We start from the raw sequence: 27073 nt of genomic DNA, 5'->3' as shown, positions 1-27073 counted from the left end.
GCCTTGTGCCACCTGTTGGTAGGTGTTGGTGTCTGCGAGTAGTGCATTGGCTTTCTCTATGCAGTCCCTTCTGTTCAGGATGACTGTGAGCCGACCCTTGTCTGCAGGTAATATAACGATGTTTTTGTCTTTTTTGACGAAAACATCATGAAGCTAGTGGATCTGTGCCTCACCACCCACTTCACCTTCAACAACATAATCTACAAACAAACCAACTGCACACCCATGGGTTCTCCGCTATCAGGATTCATAGCAGAAGCAGTAATGCAAAGACTAGAACAAACAGCCCTACCAACCATCAAACCAAAAATCTGGGTCCGCTATGTAGATGACACCTTTGTCATCACAAAACGAAACAAGATAGAAGAGACATTTAACATCATCAACAACCCCCTCACAGGCATAAGGTTCACCAAGGAGGAAGAAACCGACAACAAACTCGCATTCCTGGACGTCACAGTCGAAAGAAAGGACAGCGGAGAATTACAAACCTGCGTATACAGAAAACCGACAAACACTGACCATATACTTAACTACACCACCAACCATCCCAACACACACAAACTAAGCTGTATCAGAACACTATTCCAACGAGCCACCACACACTGCAGCACAGACGAACTTCAGAAAACAGAGGAGAACCACCTATACAACGTACTCGAGAAGAACGGATACTCAAAAAAAATACAATCCGCAGATTCCTCAACAACAAACCACGACAAGCTGACCAAACACAGCCAGAAACCCTAACCACCTTACCATACATCAAAGACATTTCAGAAATGACAGCCAGACTACTAAGACCCCTCAGAATCCTAGTAGCGTACAAACCCACCAACACACTCAAACAAAAACTAACAAACTTAAAAGACCCAGTACAACCCATGGACAAAACCAATGTCATGTACAGAATTCCATGCAAGGACTGCCACAAACACTACGTAGGACAAACAGGAAGAAAGTTAGCCATCAGGATACACGAACACCAGCTAGCCACAAAACGACACAACCCTCTCTCCCTCCTAGCCCTACACACGGATGAAAATCAAAACACCAATTCGACTGGGACAACACATCTATCCTGGGACAGGCTAAGCAAAGACATACCAGAGAATTCCTAGAGGCCTGGCACTCCAACCACAACGCCATAAACAAATACATAGATCTAGATACCATCTATCAACCCCTCAGAAAACGAACAGGAAATAACATCACCACAAACCCCAGGAACCCCATCCAGGATAAACCTATAAATAGAAAGCAGGAGACAACAGCTTCGCTTCACTAGAGGTCGCCACTGATGATGTTACCTAGCCAGGTAATGAAACGTCTGGATATCAAACCTACAACTCAGCGAGCAAAGCTACACCCTAAACCTCAACCTGAGCTACAAACCTTGCAAAAAATATGCCTTTGCTTTTTGCATCTCTCAATGTTCATTTAAAACATGAGACGTGTTGAGAAAATAGAGTTGAATCCCGATATTGACCAGGATTCTTTTGGTGGCCCATAAATCTAGGAGCAGAATTAGGCCATTTGACCCATGGGTATGTTTTACCATTCGATCGTGGCTGATATGCTTCTCAAACCTGTCTTCTCCCCATGATCCCCTTATGAATCAAGAACTTATCCATCTCTGTCTTAAAGACTCTCAAAGGGTTGTTAGTTTGTGTGATGCTGTTCCCTGAAGGCATTGGGAGTTGGGTCTTTGGGTTTATTTATGGCTGAGTGTGACAGATTTTGTACCGACAGTGGAATTGCAGATGATGGAAAGCAAGTGGAATTGAGGCCACAATGAGATCAGCCATGATTCTATTGAAGGTTAAAGGATACTGAAAGAGACTTGTGCTTCTGTGTCCTGTATTTCTATGTTCCCAAGAACCTACTGAACTGGAGGAGAAACAAGTCATTCTTGACCCAACTGCATAACCCTTTTTTAAAAAAATGATAATTACAACAATGATAATTACCACTAAATAAAAAGAACACTCCAGAACAAGTAAATAGGGCAAGGAGGCTTGGGTACAAATTGATAGAAAATAAATTTGTGTGTTTTTTTTGAACAAAGGGTAACCAACATCCAGACTAGTTTCCTGGAAATAATAGCATGAATGAAGACTGACTCTGCTGAGATCCTGGCACTCTTTCTTTTTAAACAGTATAAGTTAGATGGGTTGGTTGGCTTCCCTCAATCATGTTTAGCTCTAACGTCATGAATTTTCTCTCTCTCTGTCGCGCACTCTCTTTTTCTCTCTCTCTCTCTCTCTCTCTTTCTTTCTCTCTCTTTCTTTCTTTCTCTCTCTTTCTTTCTTTCTTTCTCTCTCTTTCTTTCTTTCTTTCTTTCTCTCTCTTTCTTTCTCTCTCTCTTTCTTTCTCTCTCTCTCTTTCTTTCTTTCTTTCTCTCTCTCTTTCTTTCTTTCTTTCTTTCTCTCTCTTTCTTTCTCTCTCTCTCTTTCTTTCTTTCTCTTTCTTTCTTTCTCTCTTTCTTTCTCTCTCTCTCCTCCTCTTCCCACCCCCCTGTTCCCCCATTTCTCTCTCTCTCTCTCTCTCTCTCTCTCTCTCTCTCTCTCTCTCTCTCTCTCTCTCTCTCTCTCTCTCTCTCTCTCTCTCTCTCACCCCCACCCACCACCCTCTGTCACCCTATCTCACTCTTCTTCCCCCCCCCCCCCCACTCTTTTCCATCAGATCTGACCTCGTTTTAATATATTTGATTTCATGTTCTGATATGGTTTGATGTTGCATTCTTGTTTGTGACATGGCTTGGGATGCTTGTGAACTGTGTTAAATGGACTAATATATAAATACACATCCTTATTGTCAATGCATTAAGGCATGGAGATGAGGATAACATTGTGACTTTTATATAAAATATAAACAGACTTTACCTTCAGTCTAAAATAATAGCAAAGTATGGCAGAAGCTGGAGTTCTGAAATGAAGACATTTGTTGAGAGAGAAACATCAGTTTCTTCTGGAGAAGAGGCATATTGGTCTCAATGTTAACTCTATCCACAAAAGCATCTAGCTCTGTTGAGTGTCTCCAGGCTTTCCATGTTCATTTACCTTCAACATTTCTCTTCCACCTCCTCAGCCCATGCCCCCTCCCAAAATAAACTAAATGGGAGGTTAAGGGGTAAGCTTTATAGAGGTTTATAAAATAAGAGTATAGATAAGATGAAGGTCAAAATCTTTTCCCTGGGATAACGGAGTTCAGAACTAGAAAGCATACTTTTTAAGGTAAGAGGAGAAAGATTTAAAAGGGACCAAAAGGGCAACTTTTTTTCCACACAGGGTGGTTTGTATGTGAATGAATTGCCAGAGGAAATGGTAGATGCAGATACTGTTATAAGATTTAAAAGACACTTTGACAGGTACATGAGGAGGAAAGATGTAGAGTGATATGGGCCAAACAGAGGCAAGTGGGACTCATTTAATTTGGGAAACTTGATTGGCATGGACAAGTTGGACCGAATGGTCTGTTTCTGTGTTGTATGACTCTGACTCTGTTGACTTGACTTCCACAGCCTTTAGTGGCAATGAGTTCCCCCGTCTCGACCACTGTCTCGCCACCCACCTCTCTCTGCCCTCTCCCTCCCCACCCCCCCACCCGTCCTCTTCCTCCCCTCTCCTGTCTGTCCCCCCACTCTCTCATCCCAGACTCTCTCTTCCCCCCCCCTGGATTACTAGTCCTGTGACAATGCTGCTGTGCTGGCAGCTCCCACTGTCGGAGTGAGTGAAGAGCTGTAGGTGAGAACAGAAAGTCAATAAAGATCTCTCTTCCCAGCCTGATTGTCATAGGTTGACAAAGGGGCTATTAAGCGGGAGTGGTTGTAGGTTGGCAAGAGTATATGGAGGCCATGGAGGATGTGGAGCCATTATCTCATGGAGGCATGAAAGGGAGTGAGAGCTGGAGGAATTTTTAAAAATAGTTTTTCTTTAAAGAGATTTTGATTTGTTAGGTCAATCAGCTGAGGAGTGGCCGATGGAGTTTAATTTGGATAAATGCAAGGTATTGCATGTTGGTAAAACAAACAAGGGCAGGACTTATACAATTAATTATAGGACATGGTGCATGAGAGATCTAGGGGCTTGGGTTCATAATTCTTTGAAATTTGCATCAAGTAGGCATAGTGGTTAAGAACTTTGGTGTTTAAGAAGTTAAGCATGCTTCCCTTCATTGCTCAGATCTTAGGAGTTGGGATGTCACATTGAGTTTGTACATGACATTGATGAGATCTTTTCTGTATGCAGTTCTGGTTGCCCTGTATTAGGAAGGATATCACTGAATTGGAGAGGGTTCAGAAAAGATTTACCAGGATTTTGCCTGGAATGGAAGGTTTGAGTTATATAATAGGCTAGATAAGTTGGGAGGAGAAAGTGAGGACTGCAGATGCTGGAGATAAGAGCTGAAAATGTGTTGCTGGAAAAGCGCAGCAGGTCAGGCAGCATCCAGGGAACAGGAGAATCGACGTTTCGGGCATAAGCCCTTCTTCAGATAAGTTGGGACCTCTTTCACTGGAGTGTAGGAGGTTGAGGGGTGATCATATAAAATCATGAGGGGCATAGATAAGAGCACCAAGAGCACTTTCCCTAGGTTAGAGGAGTTCAAAACTATAGGACATATTTTTAAGGTGAGTGGAGAAAGATTTAAAAAGGATATGAGCGGCAACTTTTATTTAAACATAATGGTTAGTGTAGGGACTGAAGTGCCAGAGGAAGTGGTAGATGCAGATACAATTACAATGTTTAAACAAAAAATATGGATATGTTCATGAATAGGAAATGTTTGGTGGCAGGCCACATGCAGCCAGGTGGGACTAATTTAGTTTGGGAACATGGGTTGGCGTGGACAGTTTGGATTGAAGGGTCTGTTTCCGTGCTGTATGACTCTATGATGTGAATACAATTGCAACATTTAAAAAAACATTTGGGTAAGTGCATGAGTAGGAAACGTTTGGAGGGAAATGGGCCAGGAACAGGCAGGTGGACTAGTTTATTTTGGGAATATGGTCAGTGTGGTCTGAAAGATCTGTTTCTGTGCTGTATGATTCTGACTCTAAAAGCTTTAACATAGTGTTGGAGCACCAAGGTAGGCCTTTCACCCAGTCTGCTTACACACCCAATAACCTTTGCACTTATTTCAAGGTTGCCTTGTTTGACTTCTATAACACGCCACCCAAGAATGAAAATTTCAACTTAAGTTTGAATTGAAGCATACTTCTTTTTTCTGAATGTATGTAATGAAGTTATTTAAATTCCCCAGGTGCTGTGGCAGGATTTGCATTCATATCTTTAAATAATTAGTACGGGCCTCTGTATTAGTCTGATAACATAACATCTGTGTATTGTGGTTTGCTGGTTGAATGGAAATGCTGAACAACATGATCCTGAATTTTTGATTATTTATTATTGTAGTTCTCTGCCCCACCGTCACCCTGGACTACTTCCTTAGACTTCTCTAACTTCCTGCACTTTTTAAAAAAGAGAGATATTTCTAATCAATCTCAGTTTGGCAGCATCTGTGGAGCAAGAAGCAGAGAAAGTGAAATCTGGGAAGGTGCTGGCCAGATGGGGTGAAAACAATGACTGCAGATGCTGGAAACCAGATTCTGGATTAGTGGTGCTGGAAGAGCACAGCAGTTTAGGCAGCATCCGAGGAGCAGCGAAATTGACGTTTCGGGCAAAAGCCCTTCATCGTCATCAGCCCTTCATCAGTATTATCACTGGACTGTTAATCCATTGACTTGGATTTGAATCCCGCCATGGCAGATGGTGGAACTTGAATTCAATAAAAGATCTGGAAATAGAAGTAGAATCATGACCATGAATCCATTGTTGATTGTAGGGGGAAAAAATACATGTGGTTAACTAATGCCCTTTAGACAGAAACTGCTATCCTTATCTGATCTGGCCTACATGTGACTCCAGACCCAAAGCAATGTGGTTGACTCCTAACTGCCCTCTCGGCAATTAGGGATGGGCAATAAATACTGGCCTAGCCAACAATGCCCATCTCATGAATGAATAGAAAAAAATACTGTTTCAAGTCCATTATGACTCCATTTGGGGATACTAACGTTTCAGTTTGCTGTATGTCTTGAATTACGTAGAGTGGCAAAAATATTTCTGTATTAATTTTTTTCCACTATGCTATTTCTCTTCTGGTAGTAGTGACATTTGCTTAGTGTAGCAAACTTCACTAATGGAGTAACTATATTCGAACTTCTCCAAAAGTGAATGCTGTTGGATAATCAGTGATAAACTTTGAATTTGATGCCCAGCTGCAATCACAGAATCAATAGCTTTATTGTGGGTTTATATGAGTGCAAGTATACCAACACATTATTCAAGTGGCCATAATTCATTAGGAGCTGTTAGCCAACAGGAAAGTTAATCTTTTTTGTGTCAATATCGATTCAAGGGTTAATGGACAGGTATCTACAATAGGAAGTGACTAATCTATGTGATATTTGTGCTCTAGCGAAGTTCAATGCAACCTACTGGTGGATTCAATATCGAGTTCAATCATTTAGAGCCTGAGCACCTTCTCCAACGTCCTTACCCTAACTCCCAAACATGAGGCCTTGTCATCAAGAGGGTTGCTACCACAAATAGCGCATTCTCAGCCATTAATGGTCCCAATTAGCAATATATTCATTTTCCGAGGCTGACCTTTATCCATTCCTGTGTTTGCCCAACTGTTTTTCTCTCTCTTGGTTCAATCTCCATCTATTGTTTAGTCCTTCCCCCTCCCCCTCTCCCTGCTCCTTCTTGAGCGTATGTACAGTAGCGCCTCGACTTACAAACTTAATCCGTTTTGGGACCCTGTTCGCCGACCGAAAAGTTCGCGAACTGAATCAATTTTTCCCATTGCTCGGATAGCGTAAGAATGCTTGGATGGCTGTTCACAGCGCACGCGCCAAAGATGAACTGAATGAGATCACGTAGGGCCCGAGAGCTTTTGCGTTCAACAAGCGCGTGGCGAAGCAGAACAATGAAACCATGTAGTCGCACACGGGCTTTTTGCGTTCGTACCTTCGTTCGTACCTTGAATTTTGTACGTACGTTGAAGCAAAATTTTACGTACAATCCTGTTCGTAAACCAATTTGTTCATGAACGGGGTCGTTCGTATGTCAAGGAGCATAGGGGGTATAAGTTTAAGGTGAGAGGGAAAAGGTTTAAAGGAGATGTGTGAGGAAAGTCTTTTACACCAGGGCCTGGAACACAGTGGCAGGTGAGGTGGTAGAAGCAAATATATGAGTTAAATTTAAGAGGCATTAAGACACACTCATGAACAGACAGGGATATACAGGGTTTTGGACTGAGTGTAGGCAGATGGGAATACAGAGGAAACTCAGTTATCCGAACGAGATGGGTGGGCACTATTTCATTCGGTTAATTGATTCAATGCCTTTGCTCTGGGGCTCAGAGTTTTCTATTAAGTCTGCTCCCCGTTCACGAGACTAGGCAGCAGCACAGTGTGCGCGAGCCCCCGCTCCCGTCCTTCCTCCAGTCATCCCATCCCCCAACACCGCCCATTGTCTGCCCCCTAAACCCTGTCCAACACCGGCCGCTTCCCCCCCCCCCCCACAACACCGCTCACCGCCCAGCCCCAAACCCTATCCAACACTGCCCACCACCAGCCCCCCAAAACCCCGTCCAACACCGCCCACTGCCTGCCCCTGCGCCCACTGCCTGCCCCTGCCCCCACCCCTACCCCCTGCAACCTCCCCCCCCATGCGCCCCTGCCCCCACTTCGGGGCAGCCAGACTAGACACCAACAACAAGACTGCTGCTGCTGCCTTTTGGAGGGTGAGTCTCCAAATAGAGCGCGCGCACACACACACATACCATTTTACTGCAAGTTTTTGACAGGTGCCACCTTTGCCCTGTACAGGACAATGTTGGACAGATTATCTGGGGAAGGGGGGTTTAGGGTGCACCCTTCTGTAGAACTCCAGGGAAAGTGTGGGAAGAGAGAGAAAGAGGTCAGTAATTTAGAGACGGTGCCTGCGCTTCCATCAGTCCAGGACTGTTCTTGGCAGCACTTTTAATCACTGTAAACAAAAGACGGCGATCAGTGTTGGACGCACGTCTTTGATGTAATGTTTCTGTCAGGACCTTGAGACCTCCTTCGGATAATCTGATTTTTGGATAATTGGTATTCGGATAATCGAGGTTCCTCTGTAGTTTAAAGTGGCCATGATGATCAGCAGAGACATTGTGGGCACAGGGCCTCTTCCTGTGATGTACTGTTCTATCTACTGCCACACAGTCTTTCTAGCACTGGAAATTTAAGCTTGGTACTCATTTCTTCAGAAGTTAATTATTTAATATTGTTGGCAATCTAACATTATTATGTTTAATATATTATACCATCTTGTTATAAATCATTCTTTCATCATCCTATTTTTGCTTTCTATGTGATCTTAAGTCATCAGAATTCCAACCATTTTAGATTTTTTTTTGAACAAGCCCTTTGGCAGGCCAAGCCTGAGCCGATCCAGATCCTTTTAGATAAACCTGTCGCCTAGTTTCTGTATCCCTGTGCTCCCTGCCCATTCATGTAGATGCATTTTAAATACGCCATCGTGCCCGCCTCTACCACAGCTGCTGGCAATGTGTTCCAGACACCCATCACCCTCTGCGTAAAGAACTTTCCACACATTTCTCCCTTAAACTTTTCCCCTCTTACTATGAACTCGTGACCCGTAGTAATTGAGTCCTCCACTCTGGGGGAAAAAGCTTCTTGCTATCCACTCCATCTATATCTTTCATGATTATGTAGACCTCAATCAGGTTCCCCCCGCCCAACGTCTGTCTTTCTAATGAAAAAATCCCAATCTACTCATCCTCTCTTCACAGTTGGCGCCCTTACCAGGCAACATCCTGGTGAACATCCTCTGCACCCTCTCCAAAGCATCCACATCCTTTTGGTAATGTGGCAACCAGAACTGTACGCAGTATTCCAAATGTGGCCAAACCATAGTCCTATATAACTGTAACATTACCTGCCAACTCTTGTACTCAATACCCCGTCTGATGAAGGAAAGCATGCCGTATGCCTTCTTGACCACTCTATTGACCTGTGTTGCCACCTTCCGGGTATAATGGACTGGAGCACCCAGATTTCTTTGTACATTAATTTTCCCCAGGACCTTTCCATTTACTGTATAGTCCGCTTTTGAATTGGATCTTCAAAATGTATCACCTCGCATTTGCCCGGATTGAACTCCATCTGCCATTTCTCCGCCCACCTCTCCAATCTACCTATATTCTGCTGCATTCTCTGACAGTCCCCTTCACTATCTGCCATTCCGCCAATCATTGTGTCATCTGCAAACTTGCTAATCAGACCACCTATATCTAGGTCAAGCTGGCATAAGGAGGGGAGGAAGTGTTCGATATTCCAAAAGGCATTGAAGTGGACAGGTCTCCAGGTTTGGATAGGATCTATCCCAGATTACTGAGGGAAGTGAAAGAGGAAATAGCTGGGGCCTTAACAGATATCTTTGCAGCATCCTTGAACATGGGTGAGGTCCCGGAGGACTGGAGAATTGCTAATATTGTCCCCTTGTTTAAGAAGGGTCACAGGGATAATCTAGGTAATTATAGACAGTGAGCCTGATGTCAGTGATAGGAAAGCTGCTGGAGAATATACTGAGGGATAGAATCTATTTACATTTGGAAGAAAATGGGCTTATCAGTGATAGGCATGATTTTGTGCAGGGAAGGTCATGTCTTACTAACTTAATAGAATTCTTTGAGGAAGTGACAATGTTGATTGATGAGGGAGGGGGTGTAGATGTCATATACATGCACTCCAGTAAGGCATTTGATAAGGTTCCTCATAGTAGGCTGATGGAGAAAGTGAAGTTGCATGGGGTCCAGGGTGTACTAGCTAGATGGATAGAGAACTAGCTGGGTAGTGGGAGACAGAGAGTAGTACAGGAAAGGAGTTTCTCAAAATGGACAGAGGTATTTCACAGGGATCTGTATTGGGACCACTATTGTTTGTGATAATCAAACATCTATCCCTAACCTCAACAATGGTCACGTCCCTTTCCTTGGTGAATACTGATGCAAAGCACTCATTGAGAATCTCACCCATTTTCTCTTGACTCCACACATAACTTTCCTCCTTTGTCCATGAGTGGGCCTCTAGTTACCCTCTTGGTCCTTTTATATACAAATAATAGGCTTGGGATTTTTCTTAACCCTGTTTGCTAAAGATATTTCATGACCCCTGTTAGCCCTCTTAATTCCTTGTTTCATATTGGTCCGATTTTGCTGACATTCTTCCAAAGCTTTTACTTCCTGGTTTTGAGACTCTGTCTCTCAATGAGGATCCTTCAGTTTGGTGGGGAATTATGCTGTGTTTTCATTATCATGCTACAAAGCTCATGAAAAGTGTTTTTGTGACCGTATGCGTAAGAAGTGGTGAATTACATTATTTTACTGTTGAATGCAAAGTACTGGGTAATGTATTGAATCAGGAGTGTTGGGTAACTATGTAGTGTTACTAAGAGTCATAGAGCTGTACAGCATGGAAATAGACCTGTCAGTCCAACCATCCATATTGACTGGATATCCTAAATTAATCTAGTCCCTTTTTCTTGCATTTGGCCCAAATCCTTCTAAACCTTTTCATATTCATCTGCCCATCCAGGTGCTTTTTAAATGTTGTAATTGTGCCAGAGAAAGTGGTGGAGGCTGGTCGCTCACTCCATACACTCATCACTCGCTGTAGAAAAAGTTGCCTTTCAGGTCCCTTTTAAATCTTATACCTCTAGTTTAAACCTGCGCCCTCTAGTTTTAGACTCCCATATCCTGGGAAAGACACCTTGCCTATTCAGGAGAAAGTGAGGACTGCAGATGCTGGAGATAAGAGCTGAAAATGTGTTGCTGGAGAAGCGCAGCAGGTCAGGCAGCATCCAGGGAACAGGAGAATCGACGTTTCGGGCACAAGCCCTTCTTCAGGAATGAGGAAAGTTTGTCCAGCAGGCTAAGATAAAAGGTAGGGAGGAGGGACTTGGGGGAGGGGCGTCGGAAATGTGATAGGTGGAAAGAGGTCAAGGTGAGGGTGATAGGTCAGACTGGGGTGGGGGCGGAGAGGTCAGGAAGAAGATTGCAGGTTAGGAAGGCGGTGCTAAATTCGATGGATTTGACTGAGACAAAGTGGGGGGAGGGGAAATGAGGAAGCTGGTGAAATCCGAGTTCATCCCTTGTGGTTGGAGGGTTCCTAGGTGGAAGATGAGGAACTCTTCCTCCAACCGTCGTGTTGTTGTGGTCTGGCGATGGAGGAGTCCAAAGACCCTGCATATCCTTGGTGGAGTGGGAGGGGCAGTTGAAGTGTTGAGCCACAGGGTGGTTGGGTTGGTTGGTCCGGGTGTCCCAGAGGTGATCTCTGAAACGCTCCGCAAGTAGGCAGCCTGTCTCCCCAATATAGAGGAGGCCACATCGGGTGCAGAGGATGCAATAGATGATGTGTGTGGAGGTGCAGGTGAATCTGTGGCGGATATGGAAGTTTCCTTTGGGGCCTTGGAGGGAGGTGAGGGGGGCGGTGTGGGCGCAAGTCTTGCACCTCCTGCGGTTGCAGGGGAAGGTGCTGGGAGTGAAGGTTGGGTTGGTGGGGGGTGTGGATCTGACGAGGGAGCCACGGAGGGAGTGGTCTTTACGGAATGCTGATAGGGGAGGGGAGGGAAATATATCCTTGGTGGTGGGGTCCGTTTGGAGGTGGCGGAAATGACGGCGGATGATGCGCTGTACATGGAGATTGGTGGGGTGGTAGGTGAGGACCAGTGGGGTTCTGTCCTGGTGGCGGTTGGAGGGGCGGGGCTCAAGGGCGGAGGAGCGGGAAGTGGAAGAGATGCGGTGGAGGGCATCGTCGACCACGTCGGGGGGGGGGGAAATTGCGGTCCTTGAAGAAGGAGGCCATCTGGGTTGTACGTTTTTGGAACTGGTCCTCCTGGGAGCAGATGCGGCGGAGACGAAGGAATTGGGAGAATGGGATGGCGTTTTTACAGGGGGCAGGGTGGGAGGAGGTGTAGTCCTTGCCTTTTCACCCTATCAATGCTCCTTGTGATTTTATAAGCTTTAATAAGATCACCCCTCAGCCTCTGCTCGAGGGAAAATAGCCCCAGCCTATTCAGCCAGTCCTTATTGCTGAAACCCTTCCAACATCCCTGTAAGTCTTTTCTAAACCCTTTCAAGTTTCACAACATTCTTTGTATAGCAGGGAGACCAGGATTGAACCAGAAATGGCCTAACCAATGTCCCCTACAGCCGCAACATGACCTCCTAACTCCTATACTCAATGCACTGACCAATAAAAGCGAGCATACCAAATGCCGCCTTCACTAGACCAATCTACCTATGACTCTACTTTCAAGGAATTATGAACCTGCACTCCAATGTCTCTTTGTTCAGCAACACTCCCCACCCAGGACCTTACCATTAAGTGTATAAGTCCTGCCCTGATTTGCCTTTCCAAAATGCAGCCCATGTGTTCAAGGTCCCTTGTGCTCTGAGGGAATCTTCGTGGCTGTCCACTACATCACCAATTTTGGTGTCATCTGCAAACTTACGAACAAAACCTCCTATGGTCACATTCAAATCATTTATGTAAAAGACAAAAAAGCAGTGGACTCAGCACTGATCCTTGTGGCACACTGTTAGTCACAGACCGCTAGTCTGAAAAGCAATCCTCCACTAACACCCTGTCTCCTATCTTTGAGTCAGTTATGTATCCAAATGACTAATTCTCCGTGTATTCCACGTGATCTCACCTTTCTAACCAGGCTACCTTGTGGAATTTTACCAAATGTCTTAATGACGCTCACATAGATCAAGCCCACTGCTCCATCTTTATCTATCTTTTATGTTACTTCAAAAACTTGAGACACCATTTTCCATGCACAAAGCCATGTTGACCAACCTAAGCAGTCCATATCTTTCAAAATACATGTAAATCCTGTCCCTCAGGATCCTCTCCAACACTTTGCCCAACACTAATGTCAGGCTCGCTGGTCTGTAGTTTCCTGGCATTTCCTTACAACCTTTCTGAAATAGTTACAGCACATTAGCCAACCTCAAAGCCTTCTGGCACCTCACCTATGGCTATCGATGATATAAATATCTCGGCATGGGGCGCAGTAATCACTTCCCTAGCTTTCAACAGCGTACATCTGATCAGGTCCTGGAGATTTATTCACCTTTATGCATTTTAAGATGTCAAGCCCCACCACCTCTAATTTGGACATTTATTAAGATGTCGCTATTTATTTCTTCAAGTTCTCTAGCTTCCATGTTCTTCTGCACAGTAAACACTAATGCAAAACATTCATTTAGTATCTCCCCTATCTCTTGCGATTCCACACGTTGGCTTAGCTGATTTTTAAGGGGCCCTATTCTCTCCCTTGTTACCCTTTCATGCTTAATGTATTTGTAGATTCCTTTGGATTCTCTTTAACTCTATTTGCCTAAGCTATCTCCTGTCACCTTCTGCCCTGCGTCTTCTGCTTTTATACTCTTCTGGAGAATCATTTGATTTCTGCTGGCTGTACTTGATATATGCTTCCTCCTTTTCCTTTCCAGCGCCTCAATTTTTTTTCCAGCATTACCTACAACTTTTAGCCTTGCCCTTCACCCTAACAGGAACACACTGTCTCTGCTTTCTTGTTATCTCATTTTTGAAAGCTTCCCACTTCCATCCATCCCTTTGCTTAACTTAGTAATTGTTCATGAAGGAAGAACTAAGAAGAAAATGGTATAAAAATTTTGATATTGATTCAAAAGGAATCCTAGGAACTAAAGAGTGACCTGTGTAATGGATGATGTGACATGTTGGAATACAATAGAATGTTTATAAATTGGAGCACAGACCATGTAATTCTGTGGAATTTTATTTTCTAGGTCCTTTTGAAGACTACAGCTGGTGATATTGATATAGAGTTATGGTCAAAAGAGGCACCGAAAGCATGCAGAAACTTTATCCAACTCTGCTTGGAAGGTATTTTTTTTTAATTGCAAAATTTATCGAAAGGGGAGCATTTTCCCACCCTGTTTGGTGAAGTGAAGCAAATGTTCATTCTGGTTAAATGAGCCATTGTTACTGAGGATTTGTTTGAAGTTGAAATCGGGATACAGCTGGTACTGATTTTTTACAACCTTGATGACTTCTACTGATAATGCAACTTTTATGCAGTTTGTTCATCAAAAACATCTCTGAAAAATTTTGTGAAAAGTTCTGATTGCACAAGTCTATCATAGTTTTGTAGCTGTAAAAGGATTTTCTCCTTCAAATATGTTTTGCTCTCAGAATAGTGTAGCATTGAAGGTTTTGGTTTATCAAATCTATGCCATTTCTTTCAAAAGCAATTGAGTCAGTCCCTCTCCACTGCCTTCGCCCATATTCTTTCCATTCTTTTCTCCTTAAAAATATTTATCTAATTCCATTTTGAATACTACTGCTATTTATAGTAATACTATTACTATTTGTAATTAATCAGGGTGTCCATTCCAAATCATTACTATTAGTTGAGTGAAACAATGTTTTCGCTTATTTCACTTTTTTTTTCCCCTAGTCATATAAGACTGCTGTCTGGTTATTGGCCATTCATACGAATGTTTTAACTAGGAATGGGCCATTAAATCTATCTCGCCAGTTCCACCGCTTAATAAGATAATTGCTAATCTGATTGTGGCCTGCACCATACATTCCCATTGACTCCATTGCTAATCAGGCATTGGAAATACATCTGTTTTGCTGTTACAGGAATGTAGGAACAACTCTTCGTTGTTGTTATAAATTATTCCAAAACATAAGAGGCTTAGCCATTTGTTGGAAAATGGGATTGGAAACATTAGGTGATTATTTTTAACCAGCGCAGACTCACTTGGCAAAAGGGCCTTTTTCTGAGCTGTAGACCTCTATGCCTTGAGTTGATATAACTTCCTGTATTTTGCACTCCATACCTGTATTTTGAAGACCCAAAATCCTAATACATATTACTAACTGCCTTTGGTAGCCTGTCCTGAAACCCTCAAAGATTTGAGAACAAAGATCTGTTCATATGTGTCCTTTTAAAATCGTGTCATTTAGCTGCTATCATTTCTCTGTACCTTTTCCTACAAAAACGTAATATCTCTCACTTTTCTGTGTGAAATATTGTGTCATGTGTTCATCTTTCCATCAGCCTGTTATGTCTGCATGAAGGTAATTACTGTTTTACCTATTGTTTATTAACACTTACTTACAGTTGTGCATCAAGTACATATTTGAAAACTATCCTATACTCCCATGTTCAACTAATTAATGCATATCAAAATCAACAATTGTTTTAATACTAAACCCTGAAAAACACCACTATTGCTTCACTCCAAATATCAGTCATTCACTCCAAGTGTTTGTTTTCTATATCTTAGCTATTTTTATTGTCCCTGCACCTTTTACCTCAAGGCCATCAATTTTGCTAGCCTAATATATGTAACTTTAGTAAATGGCTTTTAAAGCTCATACACACAAGGTTAACTGCACTCCCCTCATCTACTCACTCAATTACTTCATCAAGAAAACACAATCAAGCTCATCAAACCATTATTTGTTCATGGGATGTGGGTATTGCTGGCTAGGCCAGCACATGAAGATACATAGTTGATTTTATTGTTGTCACACGTACTGATATAGTGAAAAGTGTTTTGTGTGCGAGGGCAGATCGTACCATGCAAAGTGCATCCGGGTAGTAGAACAGAGTGCAGAATACAGCTGCATTTCCAGAGAAGATGTAGAGAGAGAGAACAGAATTAATATTTGAAAAGTTCATCCAAAAGTCTGATAACGGTGGGGAAGAGCTATTCTTAAATCTATTTGTGTGTATATTCAAACTTGTATATGTTCTGCCTGACGGAAGAGAGTGGAAGAGAGTCTAACCAGAGTGGAAGGGGTCTTTAATAATGTTGGGTTTTTTCTTGAGGCACCGGGAAGTAAAATGGAGTCAGTGAATGCAAGGCCGGTTTGCCTGGTGAATTGGGTAGTGTTCTTGATTCTCAATAGCTTTTGCGGTCTTGGGAAGAGAAGTTGCCAAACCACACTGGAAACTTCCACATGCTTTCTGTGGTGCATCTGTAAAAAATGGTAGAAGACCTTGTGGGCATACCAAATTTCCTTAGTGTAGAAGAAAATTTCGGAAACAGACCTTCAGTATTGACCAAGTTTTATTTCATGAGATACCATGGGAAGCAGCCAATAAAACTGGTTCGAAATTAAAATCCAACTCGAGATTTATATAGGATTTCAGCTGGATGCACCACTACAAAATAGCCACTAGATGGCCTACTTGCACTTTCATTGGAAAACCTGGAGGTCTGGCCAAAAATGTAACAGTAGAACCTCGGTTATCCAAACGAGACAGGTGGGGAGTATTTTGTTTGGATAGTTGATCATTCAGATGACCGGAATCAAGTAGTAATTTATGAGTGCTGGTTATCCGGCAATGCAAGCCATATTGCCGTTTAACCAATTACTGATCTATCATAAATAAGCGGTAATTTGAGTGCTGGTTACCAAACATTTCTCGGTAATCCGCCAGTGTACGCCATAATGCTGTTTAACTGATAACTGGATGCTGAGTTGCCCAATGCCATTTTTACGGGACCTTGACATCTTGTTTGGATAATCGGAAATTTGATGTTTGGTAATTGAGGTTCTACTGTATTAGAAGGTCATCGATTTAGGTTTGTGCCAATACTTTGTATTTTCATTGCTGATTTAACGACATTTCAATGATAAGGTATTTCATAAGTTATGCAGAAAGCATGTTTAGGGTTATCAGGGGTGAAACCTTAAAATAAGAAAAGGCAGTACCATAAGTAAAGGAAAAACAAGGGCTCATCAGGGATGAACCCGAATTCTTTACTAAGCCCTTTTCTTATCCTAGGAGTCAAAAATTAACAGGCATTTATAATAGTTTTAATAATTGCAGGCTGATAATTATTTTGCAGGCAGTTAATTCTCTTGTACGTTATTGCAGGAGCACAGAACAGAGATAATTATTGTTAATTTCAATAATGCTTACTTTCTTATGGATAAAACTTAATCTCATCTCTGCAGGATCAGGAAACACATAATTCTGGTTACATAGTTAGTTACAAATTTCTCTTAGTATTGATTTTTTAGGATTGTTAAGTTAACACTCAAAAAAAATGGTTTCCAGAGCCACAAAAATGCTTCTACAGGACAACCTAGGAAACTATAAACCAGTGAGCCTGGTGGTGGGCAAGTTGTTGGAGGGAGTCCTGAGGGACAGGATGTATATGTATTTGGAAAGTCAAGGACTGATTAGGGATAGTGTGGGAAACCATGTCTCACAAACTTGACTGAGTTTTTTGAAGAAGTAACAAAGAGGATTGATGAGGGCAGAGTGATGGACATGATCTATATGGACTTCGGTAAGGTGCTCGCCAAGGTTCCTCAAGGGAGACTGGCTAGCAAGGTTAGATCTCACGGAATACAGGGAGAACTAGCCATTTCGATACAGAACTGGCTCGAAGGTAGTAGACAGAGGGTGGTTGTGGAGGGCTGTTTTTCAAAATGGAGGCCTGTGACCAGTAGAGCGCCACAAGGATCAGTGCTGGGTCCATTACTTTTTGTAATTTATATTAATGATCTGGATGTGAGCATAAGAGGTATAGTTAGTAAGTTTGCAAATGAAACCAAAGTTGGAGGTGTAGTGGACAACAAACAAGGTTACCTCAGATTACAACGGGATCTTGATCAGATGGGCCAATGGACTGAGGAGTGGCAGATGGATTTTAATTTAGATAAATGCGAGGTGCTGCATTTTGGGAAAGCAAACCTTAGCAGGACTTATACACTTAATGGTAAGGTCCTAGGGAGTGTCGCTGAAGAAAGAGACATTGGAGTGCAGGTTCATAGTTCTTTGAAAGTAGAGTCACAGGTTATGGATAGTGCTGAAGTCCTTTGATATGCATTCCTTTATTGGTCAGTGTATTGAGTACAGGACATTGATTTGGCATTTTTTGGAATATTGCGTGCAATTCTGGTCTCCTTCCTATCAGAAGGATGTTGCGAGACATTAAAGGGTTCAAAAAATATTTACAAGGATGTTGCCAGGATTGGAGGATTTGAGCTATAGAGAGAGGTTGAATAGGCTGGGGCTTTTTCTCTGGAGCGTCAGAGGCTGAAGGATAATTACATATAGGTTTATAAAAACATGAGGGGGTGGGGGAGTTGAGAACTAGAGGGCATAGGTCTAGGGTGAGAGGGGGAAAGATATAAAAGCGACCTAAGGGGCATCTTTTTTACACAGAGGCTGGTACGTGTATGGAATGAACTGCCAGAGGAAGTGGTGGAGGCTGGTACAATTGCAGCAATCTTTGACTCTATGACTTTGCCTCTTGAAGACGTAGGGATGTTGTTGTGGTTTCTTGACTACTGTGTTGACATGGGTGGACCAGGACAGATGGTTGGTGATCATCACTTCCAGGAACCTGATACTCTTGACCATCTCCACCTCAGCACCAATGATGCTGACAGGGGCATGCCCTCCATTCTACTTCCTGAAGTCAATGATCAGCTTCTTCATTTTACTGATGTTGATGAAGAGATTGTTGTCTTTACCTAATGCTGCTAAACACTCAATCTCTTTCCTGTATTCTGTCTTGTTGTTGTTTGAGATGAGACCTACAATGGTGTTGACAGCAAACTTGTAAACAAAGTTGGGGTGGAATTTGGCCACACAGCTGTGATTATAAAAGGAGTACAATAAGGGGCAGAACTGTATCTAACAGAATTGACTCCTAAAGAAAGTCAAGTTGCCTTTATGTATATAATGAACAACCTGTTGTTGCAAATTCAAGTACTGAGGAGAATTAACTTGCAATTTAATGTGTTTGTTAATTGTGATCTTGTTGATTTTTGTGTAGATGGCAGTGATCATTTGGAAAAAAGTTTTTAAAAATTATTGAAACTGATTTATAAAGTAGCCTTCTGATTATGAACCTTTTTTTTAATTCCAAACAGGTTATTATGATAATACAATATTTCACAGGGTTGTACCTGGCTTTATTGTGCAAGGAGGAGATCCAACAAGAAGTGGAACTGGTGGCGAATCCATATATGGGAAGCCATTTAAGGTTTGTTTTTTTTTCCTTTAATTTCTCACTCCCCGATTTAACACTGGGATAAATTCCATGATTTTTGTAACCTGTTTGATATTGTTCTCAAATTGCTATGAGTATGAATAACTTGCAAGCCTGTTCCACCATGAAAGCTTTACAATAGACTAGTTTTCTGCCTTGATTTTACTTTTCAGTAAGTGGTGGGATGCAGATGTTATTGACACTGGACTGATTGTTCTGACATGCATTTCGGTCTATGTGCACTATGGTCACTTGTAATATTGTTCCCATCAAGTAACTTGGTAGAGTTTTATTATCAAACCTGGGATCTGTACATGTGAGAAGTTGGATTGTGTATTTATGTACTGAATCTTTGAAAAAGGGACATGTCTGAATTTTCTGCATTTGGTTACTTTGAATTTGATCTTTTCTATCCAATGTTTAGCTCTGATCTGAGTTTCTTTTTATTATTTAAATTTGCAGGATGAATTTCATTCTCGTTTACGTTTTAATAGAAGAGGATTGGTTGCTATGGCGAATGCTGGACCTCATGATAATGGTAGTCAGTTTTTCTTCACATTGGGTCCTGCGGATGAACTCAATAACAAACATACCATCTTTGGAAAGGTTAGAGTATGAGGATAAAAGAATGTATTGTTGGATTTCAATTTTATTTGCTGATGTGTCCAAGGGCAAGAATTACATTAACAGTTAACACTTTGTGTTAACACATGACTGTTTCCAGAGCATGTGCTTTGTGTGCAAGATAACTCTTACTGTATTACAATTTTTCTGTAATTCTTAATAAGATAAACTTTCCATGTTAGTATTTTGATGGAGTTCCTATGTTAGTAAGTTTAGCATTGCCTTTTGTCCTTCAGTTACATTTCTTCAACCACTGTTATTCTGCCTTCCTACCCATCTGCCACTTTTGTACATGACTGGCGTCAGGGCTGATACCTTTTCTTCAAATAGTGTTTTCTCTTGTAATCTAATCTTCCTTTTAAAATGTTTAAGTCCTTTTTTTTTGATAGTAAGTTACTTCAAGATGGTTTTGGCTGAAAGTGCAGTTTTTCTTAATGTCAGAGCTGGGAGAAGATTAAATTAGACTACGTTAGGTTTCAAGTCCTGTTCCCGGTAGGCAGACTCGCCCTTTTTTCAGAAAGAAAGCAAATCTCCCAGCCTGGTTTGGCCTCAGGTCCTGCTTCCAGTAACTAGCAGTGCTGTTTGTGTACTGTTTCTTCTTTTTTTTTCCTGCTTCCCACCTAAGATTGCTTTTGTTAATTCAATTTGCACTTCAAATGCCTGAATTGGGTCTTTCATGAGAAATTAACTTGCAAATATCAAGGTGCTAGTCCTTATTACTTAACATACTCGGAGTTAGAAAGAGGAACTGGTCATGAAGTCCTGCTCATACTTCAATAGTTGGTTCCTGGTACAGGTGCCAACTAACTTTTGAGTTACATGGAATTCCTTTAAAGGCTTCTACATCTCAACTTCTTTAGTTAAAGTTGTAGAAACTTTAAATAATAACAATGTCCCATATACCACAACCACAACCACCACCACCATCGTCCCTGGATTGACCTGTCCCATCGTCAGGACAGATCCAGCAGAGGTGGCGGCATAGTGGAATATAGTCAGGAGGGAGTTGCCCTGGTAGTTCTAAACATTGACTCCGGATCCCATGGCTTTTCTTCAAATAGTGTTTTCTCTTGTAATCTAATCTTCCTTTTAAAATGTTTAAGTCCTTTTTTTTTGATAGTAAGTTACTTCAAGATGGTTTTGGCTGAAAGTGCAGTTTTTCTTAATGTCAGAGCTGGGAGAAGATTAAATTAGACTACGTTAGGTTTCAAGTCCTGTTCCCGGTAGGCAGACTCGCCCTTTTTTCAGAAAGAAAGCAAATCTCCCAGCCTGGTTTGGCCTCAGGTCCTGCTTCCAGTAACTAGCAGTGCTGTTTGTGTACTGTTTCTTCTTTTTTTTTCCTGCTTCCCACCTAAGATTGCTTTTGTTAATTCAATTTGCACTTCAAATGCCTGAATTGGGTCTTTCATGAGAAATTAACTTGCAAATATCAAGGTGCTAGTCCTTATTACTTAACATACTCGGAGTTAGAAAGAGGAACTGGTCATGAAGTCCTGCTCATACTTCAATAGTTGGTTCCTGGTACAGGTGCCAACTAACTTTTGAGTTACATGGAATTCCTTTAAAGGCTTCTACATCTCAACTTCTTTAGTTAAAGTTGTAGAAACTTTAAATAATAACAATGTCCCATATACCACAACCACAACCACCACCACCATCGTCCCTGGATTGACCTGTCCCATCGTCAGGACAGATCCAGCAGAGGTGGCGGCATAGTGGAATATAGTCAGGAGGGAGTTGCCCTGGTAGTTCTAAACATTGACTCCGGATCCCATGGCTTAAGATTAAACATGAGCAAGGAAACCTCTCGGTAATTATCATCCACTGTCCACTCTTCGCTGATGAGTCAGTACTCCTCTATGTGAGCATCACTTGGAGGAAGCACAGAGGGTGGCAGGAGCAAACTCAAGTTCTGAGGAAGGTCACTCAACCTGAAACACTAACTCTAATTTCTCTCTGCAGATGCTGCCAGATCTGCTAGCAATTTCTGCTGATGTTTGTTTATTTTTCCTCATACCCTTTGTCTCTGTAGAGCATCTACTGCTCACCCTTTTTCTCCCTCCATTCTTCCCTGACTGTGAAGCATTTTACCAGCGGAGAGAAAAAACATCAATTTGCCTCCCACCTGCAGTTCATAAGACATCAAAATGTGCTGCCTCTGTGAGATGCTAACTTGTCCATACCAAAGAAGAGGAGAAAATCAGTCAAATAGATAGCAAATAAAAAGTTACTGAAAGGCTCATGGGTCTCTAAAACATAAGTTTATAACTATCAAAAACGTGAATGCCAGAGCCAATTAGGTGATTGCCAGATTGATTACCAAATATACTTAAGCACTAAAATTTGATGAAGCAAGCATGACTGGACTTAACCCTCCCTCTTTTGTTGCTGCATAAACCTGATTTTCTCTCCACTCTCTCTCTTGTTGGAACCAAACACACTAGACCCACCTTACCTGCTCCCTGATCATCCATAAGCGCTTGCCTTGCCCCCCTCAGCTTGACATTTTGCCCAGTTGGCACCCTGCTCCATCCAACTGGCATCCTATTACCTGGCACACTACTCACCTGGTATCCTATGCTTGGCATTCTTATCGCTTTTCCCAGCTGACACTCAACCCCACATGATATCCAAATATCAAACTTAATTTATAATCTTACTCTTTGTCAGCTAAATTTCAAAATACAGCAGTTGACCGCTTTGGAAAACAGGCCTTGTTTGCTTTCCTCTGATCATTCTAAGCTACAAAAGAACTGCGAATTGAAGTAGACTGTTGTATTTCAACCAGAAAGAGACCTGAGCAGAGCTGCCTTCTTTATTAAAAAAAAAAGCAAGTTTGCATGAGATTGCCACTGAGTGGAAAATATGGCCCAAAATGTGGACTTCACTTTATGACGGTGGCAAGTTAATCCCAAGCTGGTGACCTCTGCATTGGAAAGGTCAGGATTATCACCTGACACTTTCTTGTCACCATTGCTCTCTTTTTGCTTCTCCTTGCCGCCTCTTTTGCTTCAACTTCCAAGTAGATATGTTTCTCATTTCATGTCGTGGTCTTCCACCACTAAAGCATTTCATTCCACGCCTATAGCAAGAACAGATATTGCTTTGCTAGGAGCTGGTTTTAAGTTGTTTGACTTGTTTTTATTTTATTTTCATCATAAAACACTCAGAACCAGCTTTGATGAGGAGTTATCTATGAGAACCAGCTTTTCTCACCTGCAACTTGTTTTCCAAAAATAATTGTCTCAAAACTTAGCTGGGCATTGTTTTTAGAGTTTATAAGACTAAATAACTTCCTTAAGGGCAGTTAAGAGTCGACTATATTGCTATGGTTCTGGATACACATGTAGGCCAGTTCAGTTAAGGACAGCAGTTTTCCTTTCCTAAAGGAAATTAGAGAACCAACTGGCTTTTTAGAAAATTTGTCAAAGTTTTCACGGTCGTCATTAGGATTTGAATTCAGTAAAGATTTGGACTTAAAATTCCGTCATCTGCCGTAGTGGGATTCAAATACAAGCCCCTTAGATTGATTTCAGTGGCAATACTACTATGCCACCACCTCCCTATAAGTCTCTATTACTCAATGCATGTGCCTTTGCTTATGCTGCAATTGTTAATTTATTCCTTGAATTGCTTTGGAGCTGAAGTTAGAATGTCTGGATCACAGGTTTACAAAAGTTTCAGATAGTGAATTATTTTTGCAGTTGTGCACAGTAGATTCCAGGGTCCTTGCCTCTCTTGCCTGTTGTGTTTGTTATTATTTATTTTCTTCCTCTTATAATTAACTTTCTCTTTCTGTCATGGAAATTTTACTTAAACTTGTAGGGGGAAGTGAGATGTATGATTTTCCTTCATTTTTTTATACCTACTCTGAGAGAACTTTGCCGTTCCATATTTCCTTCTACACGCTATGTCAATTGCGCATTCCCTGCTATAAGTTCCTGCATGGCTCCACCAATTCCCACTACACAATCCCTCCAACAGTACCTCTATCATATTGTTTCCAATCATGGTCCTCAAATGTTAAGTTCTTGTTCTGCTTTTGCTAGAATAATAGGTAAAAAATGCTAACATTATAAAGAAATAAAGATATTTTATTTGTGTATGTTTGTTATAACTGAACTTAGTATTAATCTAGATTACGTTCAAACCTTTAACTGTTTTGACTGGTCTATGTTACTGAATTTATTCTATGGTCGGTTGCAGAATAAGTGTGCAATAAGACTGTCAGTTCTTACATATAAGTAGATTTTTTTTCTTCATAGGTGACCGGTGATACTATTTATAATATATTAAGATTAGCAGAAGTAGAAATTGATAAAGACGAGCGACCAATCAGCCCTCATAAGATTAAGTCTACAGAGGTGAGATGAGCAAATTAAGATTTATATTTAATGTTTTATGTTGCTAAATTAAAGTAAGAAACCTTATAACCATTAGATGAGAACTACGTTCTTGGCTGCAGCTAAAGATTGTTTGTTCTACATACATTGTGCTGTGAAGGTATAAATTTATGCTGTAACGTTTTATTATCACTAATCAACTGAGCTGAAGTCCGTTTGTCAATTGTAACTACAGTATTTAATCTTTGATGGAAAGTGGCTAGCAGTGCATTTTCCATCTTCTTACAAGCAAGTTAGAGTAAACACATATCCTGACTCCATAAACTCTCAGGCCCATCTCTGACTCTCCAACGCCTGCCCAGGATGTTCAAGGCACAAGTCAGGAGTATGATGGAATACCTTGTACTTATCTGGGTGAATGCAGCTACATTTCACAAGAAACCCAACAAAATCCAGCATAAAGCAGTTGATTTGATCAGCACCTGATCCAGCACCTTAAATATTCACTTCCTGAACTACTAATGTGCCATGGCAGCACTGTGTACCACCTACAAGATGTACTACAGCAACTCACCCAAGGTTCCTCTAACAGCACCTTACAAAATTGTGAAGAATACCAAGCAGGAGGGCAAAGGTAAGAGGTACATGGGACCATCACCACCTGCAAGTTTCCTTACACCATCCTGAATTGGAATTGTATCATCACTGTCTCCAAATCAAAATCTTTGAAGTCCCTTTCTGACAGCACTGTGGAAGCACCTGGACGAGAAGGGCTACAGGGGTTCAAGATGTGACTCACCATCACCTTGACAAGGACAATTAGGAGTAGAAAACAAATGCTGGCCTTACCACCGACAATCACATTGCATCAAATAATAAAAAAAGAGTTTCTCTCCAAATGTTCCAGAATTACAAGACAGGTAGAAGCGATGGACCTCAATACAACTAAAGTAATGAAGTAGGTGGGCCAGCAAATAATCAAAAGTGATAGTATCTCAGTAGCAGTATGAATAGTTGCCCAGCATCTAGGCAGGCAATTCAGCAAATCCTGGCAAGTGGAGCAGATTTAATACATAGATCCCATGCTACTAGACAAACACAGGCGCAGGTGTGGGGGTGCAAATGAAATCATTAATAACACTAAAGCATTTTTATGGAGTCAGGATATGTGTTTACTCTAACTTGCTTGTAAGAAGATGGAAAATGCACTGCTAGCCACTTTCCATCAAAGATTAAATACAGTAGTTACAATTGACAAATGGTATAGTTAATCTGGAATTACAGGTTTAGTTTGGCAGATGGTGTATTTTGTTCCGTTGAAACATTCACATTCCTCCAGGAAACTCTGTTGAAGAGTCATCTAGGCTCAAAACATTAGCTCGCTCTCTGTTCACAGATGCTGCCTGACCCTCTGTGATTTCTTTGTTTTGTTTTCAGTACAGATTCCAGCATCTGCAGCAGTTTGCTTCAACATTGTGCCTAATTTTTACAGCATATGTTCCTACAGCACTGGTGGTGTCTGGTTTTTTTCTGCTAGATATGATTCTGTGGATAGTAAAATGTCAGGTATTGCTTTCCCTCTATGGAAAGCTCTTTCATTTTTTGCAGAAGCCCAGGTGTTAGTGAGGAGGTATTTTCAAACTCGACATTTGCCATTGTCATCTTCAGTGCCTTAAGTCGATGCCAGATATTTGTCCTGTTTTATTCCTTTTGACTTTTCTGTGGTTGTTTGCTAGGTAATTTCAGAGGCTGTTTAAGAATCAATTACATTGACGTAAGTCTGGAGTCACAAGTAGGTGAGCAGGTAATGACAGTGGATTTCCTTCTGGAATGCCCCGATGGCTTTTACTGCAATAAATTATGCTTTCATGCCACTATTATGAGAATATTTTTCTGTTCCAGATTTTTAATAATGAATTGAACTTAAATTTCATCAACTATCATGGTAGAAATTGAACATGTTATTGGTGCTGCCTCACTAATCCTTGCTGATTAGTCATGTACTTAATTAATATTTCCAAGGAAGAACCTAATCCAGTAATGCCATCTCTAGTATTACACACATCAAAAGCCTACTCTTGATTTTTTTTTCTAAACTTGAAACAGTACAATTGTTTTATAAACATCATTAAAGGCTGATGCAATTTCTTAACAAGTTAGAATTCTCATAGAAAATTTGTATTACTGCATCTGCAAAACTTTAAGATTATATTTATTAAAATCCCATGTTATCCACTGCCTTAAAGAATGATCTGTCCTTCCACAACAATGTAATGATATTGCGTAGGTAGAGATTGGTCTCCATGTTACTATTTTAGTATAGATATCTAATTAGTCGCACTTGCCTTTTTCCCATTAGCCTTGTAATATTTTTCCTCTTCATGTATTTATCTAATTCCATCTTTGAAGGTTATTGTATCTGAATTCACAATCCTTTCAGGAATTTAATAGAAGGTTATGTTAATAGGGTTAGATGAACAAAGATGAAAGCAGTTTTATGTTGGATATAAATACTACAATAAAGCAGTTGGCCTCAATTAGCTTGTTTCTTTGCTATAAATTCAACTTGACACCTTAAAACATAGAGTCATAGGGCCATACAGCATGGAAACAGACCCTTTGGTCCAACCACTCCATGCCAAACATAATCCCAAACTAAACTAGTCCAACTTGCCTGCTCCTGGCCCATATCCCTCCAAACCTTTCCTATTCATGTATCTGTCCAAATGTTGTTTAGACATTGTAATTGTACCCGCGTCTACCACTTGCTCAGGAAGTTTATTCCACATGTGAACCACCCTCTGTGTGAAAACAATTGCCTCATGTCTTTTTTTAAAATCTATCTCCTCTCACCTTACAATGTGCCCCCTGGTCTTGAAATTTCCCATCTTGGGGAAAAGACAACTACCATCAACTCTCTCTATACCTCTCATTATTTTATAAAC

At 41.4% G+C, this 27073-nt stretch overlaps 1 protein-coding gene across 2 annotated transcripts in view; it reads left to right on the top strand.

The window, feature by feature from the left end:
- The window catches only part of cwc27 (CWC27 spliceosome associated cyclophilin), a 281202-nt gene that overhangs the window by 15955 nt on the left and 238174 nt on the right, over positions 1–27073 (top strand). For both annotated transcript variants that reach the window (XM_087988677.1, XM_043689542.2), the window contains exons 2-5: positions 13915–14011; positions 19043–19155; positions 19624–19767; positions 24051–24149. In XM_087988677.1, the coding sequence (XP_087844803.1) occupies positions 13915–14011; positions 19043–19155; positions 19624–19767; positions 24051–24149 (453 nt within the window). The remainder of the gene's footprint in view (positions 1–13914; positions 14012–19042; positions 19156–19623; positions 19768–24050; positions 24150–27073) is intronic.

This window comes from Chiloscyllium plagiosum, unplaced genomic scaffold (assembly GCF_037043375.1).
Source record: "Chiloscyllium plagiosum isolate Xiang-an unplaced genomic scaffold, Cpla_swu_hap1 HiC_scaffold_1, whole genome shotgun sequence".
Lineage (NCBI taxonomy): Eukaryota > Metazoa > Chordata > Chondrichthyes > Orectolobiformes > Hemiscylliidae > Chiloscyllium > Chiloscyllium plagiosum.
The sequence above is the reverse complement of the archived record's forward strand: the minus strand, read 5'-3'. Positions and strand labels throughout refer to the sequence as shown.